Genomic DNA, 5001 nt, shown 5'->3' with positions numbered 1-5001 from the left:
TTCCAGTATCCCCTTCGCTCGTCATCTCTCGTCTTTCTTGTCAGACAAGTTTGCAACTTCATTTCCTCCTTCCCATACGGCACCTCAGGTCGCCTTTTTTCCTTGAAGTGAGCATCCATCTTTATGTTCCCATGGTGACCGTCTCCTCTCCTTCCCTACTCTCATCTCTTCTCCCTTCTGTCCTATTAGTCTCCCCTCTGTCGTCCACTTGCTCTTCTCTCGCTGCTCATATCTTACTCTTCTCCCCTGCTCGCCCTGTGCTGATGTCTCGCAGCATCTTATGCTCTCGCCTCCTGCCGCGATTCAACGGGATTGCCAAGAATTTGTTAGGGTGCAGCGACGAAAGGAACGGTGAGAACGGGCGCGGAGGCAAGATTGGCGGAAGAGAGGGGAGGAGGGGAGGAGCAGGAGGAGGGCAGGAGGAGGGCAGGAGGGAAGAAGAAGGAGAGGAAGAAGAGGAGGAGGAAGGAAGGAAGAAGGGAGGGGAGAAGGAGAAGGAGAGGAGGAGGAGCTGATGGCTTGTCAGGATGCGAGGGGAAGTATCATCCTGCTTAGAGCTAGTGCTGATTTATTGATTGAGAGTGAAACATACCAGTTAGACACATCCTCTCCCCTCCACTCCCCTCCTCTCCCCTCAACTTCCCTCCCCTCAACTTCCCTCCCCTCAACTTCCCTCCTCTCTCCTCCCCCCCGTTGCCTCCCAATCTCCCCCTGCCCTGCCCCCACATCCACCTTCCTTCCTCCTCCTCCCCTGCCTCTTCTTATCACTTGGGTACCCCCCACACGCGGTTGCCCGCCGTCAGCTCCTGCATGGCATGCGCGAACCCTGTGGGGTCCTTGTCTGGCAGCTTCTTGGTCTTGCGCAGCTCCTTCCTCCTGCCTCTCCCAGTCATCTCCCCTGCCTCTCCCGCCACACTCTTCACAGCATCTCAACTTCATCCTCGAAGGAGGAGGCGGTATATGACGCTGCCGCCACCTTTTCCTTCATCTCGGGAGGGACGGGAGGAGGTACAGGCATCTTCTTCAGGCCGAGCTCTGCCTTGTCGTTTCGCTCCTGTGGAGCTTCCTCCTCCTCCATGCCCTGATCCTGATCCTGTGTAGCTGTCACCATGCTGTCGCAGCGACTCCGATCCTCTCTTCCTCCTCTAGACCCCCGCATCCTTCCCAGACGCTGGCTATCAGCATCGACTGAACCTACTCGTACACTCAAGTCCTTGCATGCTCCTCTCCTGTCTCCCTCTCCTTCTCTTCGCTGCTCTTCTTCTCTCCTCCTTTTCTCTCCTCCACTTCTTTCCTCCTCTTCTCTTCTTCTCTTCTCTGCTCCTTTTCTCTCCCTCTATTCCTCCCGTTATCTTTTCTGCTCCTCTTCTCCCCTCTTGGTTTTGGCCTGGTCCTCTCCTATGAGCATTCTCTTCTCTTCTCTTCTCTCTGCTCCTCTCCTCTCCTCTTCTCTCTTCTCTCCTCTCCTCTCCTCTTCTCTTCTCTCCTCTTCTCTTCTCTCCTCTCCTCTCCTCTTCTCTTCTCTTCTCGCCTCTCCTCTCATCTTCTCTTCTCTTCTCTTCTCTTCTCGTCGCAACTCCTTCGTATGAGGTCGCATGCCCGATATTCTCCCCTGACATCATCCCCCTCACACCCACTTGTCATCCTTCTCATCCTGTCTCATCCGGGCCGCCGCCGCCGGGTGAGACCGTCCGACCGTACCGGGCCCCGGGGTGCGCGGCGGGCCCCGGGGGCACCTGACTCAGTCAGCTCAGCCGCGTCCGAGGCTCGCGGCTCAGTGTGGGCCCGGCCCGGCCGGCGAAAGGCTCTCCCGGGACTACCATAGGCACGGCAGTGCGAACATGGTGACTGAGCCGCATCATGGCAGCGGCCTGTGCCGGCACTAAGAAGGACTGAGTGCCACTCTCAGAGACTCGAGACTGGGCCTTGAGATCAACTTGAACTTCATTATCCCCGCAACCTGCTCTGCTCTGCTCTCCCCCTCTCCTCCTCATGCAGCAGCATGTAGCAAGTCAACACGCGAGTTCGACCAGAGCTTGCACTGAGCATCCCGGTAGTCGTCGACCTGCACACACAGAAAGTAAGCACCAACACTGAGATCCCTGCTGCTCCTGCCGCTTCTGTCAAGCTGCTCCTCCTTCCTGCTTCAGTGTTCTCCCCCGCCCACCCCTCTACTCCTCTCCTTCTTTATCCTGCTCCTCAATCTCTGCTGCTGCTGCTGCTGCTGCTGCTGCTGCTGCTGCTGCTGCTGCTGCTGCTGCTGCTGCTGCTGCTGCTGCTGCTGCTGCTGCTGCTGCTGCTGCTGCTGCTGCTGCTGCTGCTGCTGCTGCTGCTGCTGCTGCTGCTGCTGCTGCTGCTGCTGCTGCTGCTGCTGCTGCTGCTGCTGCTGCTGCTGCTGCTGCTGCTGCTGCTGCTCACCATCTTGAGGTCTCCGTCTTCGAGGAGAACTGCTGTGTCCACGTTCCCTGTTGCCAGCATCTCCTGCGAATGAGGGTGAGGAGAAGGAAGGGGGGAAGAGACGTGGGGAGGGGAAGAAGAAGGGAGACAGAAACAGAGCCGAGGACATGTCAGGGTGAGAAAGATTAAGATGAGACAGAAGCAGAAAGTGAAGAGAAAAGACAACCGAGAGGAGGGAGAGGTGGTGGAGGAGGAGAAGAAGGAGAATAACCGAAGTGAAGAAATTTGGCGAGTCGGTCACAGGCTTCCACTTGTAGGAAAGCAGACTACAAGAACATCATCATGCTCTCCACCACCACCACCACCTCCTCCTCCTCCTCCCACTCCTCTTCCTCCTCCTCCTCCTGCCTGCCTGCTGCTGCTTTTGCTTTCTCCTCGTCTCTTCCTCCTCTCACCTCGGTGTGGAGAAGTAGGAGCTTCCTTGGGTGGAGCCGGAGGTCACGAAGTGATCAAGCAGTGACTGGAGGTTGTGGAGGAGAGGAGCATCGCGGGCAGAGAACTGGAAGTTCTGCTCGTCCTGTGGCTGCGTTAGCAGCCAGCAAGCAGAAAGAGAGGAAGGAAAAGTTTGAGAGGGAAGACCAAGGGAGGGAGGGAAGGAAAGATGAAGAAGAGGAGGAAAGGAAAAGAGAGGGGAGGGGTAGACGGGCATGAGAAGTCAAAGGATTGGCAGGGAGAGAATGAAGAAGAAGGGTGAGGAGACGATGGGAAAGGAGACGTCAGAAAGGTAGGAGAGGGCGCGAGCAAAACCGAGCGAGGAGAGAATGGGACGGGAATAGGAAACAATGAGACAGGAGGAGGGGAGGGAAGGAGAGGGAAGTTGAGAACAACCTGCATGTACATCATCATGTCAAGGCCGTGGAACGAGTATCTCGCTCGTCCTCCTGCTCCTTCTGCAAGTCTCGTCACCTCCATCACCTTCCGCCTGCTCTGCTCACCGTCGATCGATCCTGCTGCTGTTATGCCGCTCGAAGAGAGCGCGAAGACTTGCACAGGCTCCCTGCAGGAAGTCAATGGAAGAGGAGGAGGAGGAGGAGGAGGAGGAGGAGGAGGAGGACCGTGATGGGACAGTGGAGGAGGGGGAAGGAGGGGAAGGGTGGAGCAACACCATTGAAGAGCTAGAGCAGGAGGTAGGGAAGCAGAAACGAAAGAGCACGGGTGGAAGAAAGGGAAAGATGAAGGTTAGAGATGGGGGTAGGGTACCTCAATCTCATCCTATTGACAGCGAAGTAGATGGGGTGAGTAGAGGCAAAGGCGAGCTGAGCAGCGAAGAACTTCCATGGGCAGAGGAAGCGAACGTCGGTGACCATCGCCTGCAGAGGAAGTGAGGGGAGCAGGAGAGGGAGAGGAACAAAAGAAGGCAAGAAGAAAAGAAGAAGAGGTGTAGGAGGAGGTGTAGGAGGAGGAGTAAGAGAGTGACAACGCTCAGCACAGAATGAAAGCGAGGGGGTGAAAGAAATCAGAAGGTGAAGCAGAGGAGAAGGGAAACAAGGGAAGTCAAGGCATGCAGCAGCAGGGAGGAGGGAGGTGAAGGAGTATCTGAAGCAGATCAAGCAGGTGGTTGTCACCTCGTATGCCTGCTGGGCACTGTCGTAGTCCACGAGTGGATATTGAGACTCGACCTGCAATGCTCGTTAGGAATTGAGAGAGAGGAGAGAGGAAGAGGAGAGGGGAAAGGGGAGAGAAGAGGATGAAGTCAAGGACAACGAGACAGAGGCGGAGGGGAAGGGACGTCAGAGTAGGACAAGACGAGGAGGAGGGCGAGGGCTACTTCTTTCTGCCAGCTGCTGGAGCCCTTGTCTTCTGTCCAGAAATTGCCAAGAGTTCCCTGCGGCTACAGTGAGGAGAGGGAAAGGAAGAGAAGGAAGAGAAGAGAAGAAGAGGGGAGAGGAGAGGGAGAGTAGGAGAGAGATGAAAGGAGAGGAGAGTAGGAGAGGGGAGCGGAAAGGAGGGAAGGGAGGAGGGAGGAAGATGAGAGGAGAGCGAGGTGGGGAGGAGACAAGAGAGGAAGGCAGGACCAGAGTGTTCTGCAGGACCATCTTGAGGTCTGATTCGGAGGAGATGAGCTGGAGCAGATAAATCAGTCATGGGCAAGCGTAAACAGGATGCAAACACAGTAATTCCTCCTCCTCCTCCTCCTCCTCCTCCTCCTCATCATCATCATCTTGGTTATATTCACCTGAGCAGGCGCAAAGTCGCTCTCTTCCGCCATGACAGTGATCATCATCGGCACAGGGAGGACCTTCCTCTGTGAATACAGATTACTTCTCCCTCCTCCCCTCTCCTCCTCTTCCATTTCTCTCTCCTCCCTCCTCGTCCTCACCTTAGCGATCGACTGCTGTAGACTCTCTTCGATGAGAACTCCGTCGACGACAAGGAGACCTGCGAAGCTTATCAGAAGAGGAAGAGAAGTAGCAAAGGGGGGGAGAAGAGCAATCGAGAGGAGGAAGAGGAGGAGGAGGAGGAGGAGGAGGAGGAGGAGGAGGAGGAGGAGGAGGAGGAGGAGGTGGTGGTGGTGGTGGTGGTGGTGGTGGTGTTGTTGCATGA

At 56.2% G+C, this 5001-nt stretch overlaps 2 protein-coding genes across 2 annotated transcripts in view; both read right to left on the bottom strand.

Moving 5' to 3' along the window:
• Window positions 1-764: 764 nt before the first annotated feature.
• GUITHDRAFT_117474 (hypothetical protein) lies at window positions 765-1078 on the bottom strand (the record flags this gene model as incomplete). The annotated part of the gene is made up of 2 exons (XM_005823288.1): window positions 765-876; window positions 924-1078. The coding sequence occupies 2 exons, from the start codon at window positions 1076-1078 to the stop codon at window positions 765-767; spliced, it is 267 nt and encodes an 88-aa protein (XP_005823345.1).
• A 912-nt stretch (window positions 1079-1990) lies between these two features.
• The window catches only part of GUITHDRAFT_165777 (hypothetical protein), a gene marked incomplete at both ends in the record, with an annotated part of 7115 nt that continues 4104 nt past the window's right edge, over window positions 1991-5001 (bottom strand). Inside the window, 12 exons of the mRNA XM_005823287.1 lie at window positions 1991-2065; window positions 2419-2481; window positions 2669-2723; window positions 2853-2974; window positions 3286-3347; window positions 3393-3454; window positions 3658-3767; window positions 4023-4076; window positions 4226-4282; window positions 4473-4520; window positions 4634-4700; window positions 4778-4836. Of these exons, the coding sequence (XP_005823344.1) occupies window positions 1991-2065; window positions 2419-2481; window positions 2669-2723; window positions 2853-2974; window positions 3286-3347; window positions 3393-3454; window positions 3658-3767; window positions 4023-4076; window positions 4226-4282; window positions 4473-4520; window positions 4634-4700; window positions 4778-4836 (834 nt within the window). The remainder of the gene's footprint in view (window positions 2066-2418; window positions 2482-2668; window positions 2724-2852; window positions 2975-3285; window positions 3348-3392; window positions 3455-3657; window positions 3768-4022; window positions 4077-4225; window positions 4283-4472; window positions 4521-4633; window positions 4701-4777; window positions 4837-5001) is intronic.

Source organism: Guillardia theta (assembly GCF_000315625.1).
Source record: "Guillardia theta CCMP2712 unplaced genomic scaffold GUITHscaffold_111, whole genome shotgun sequence".
NCBI lineage: Eukaryota > Cryptophyceae > Pyrenomonadales > Geminigeraceae > Guillardia > Guillardia theta.
Note: the sequence above shows the minus strand (reverse complement) of the source record. Positions and strands in the feature narration are given on the sequence as shown.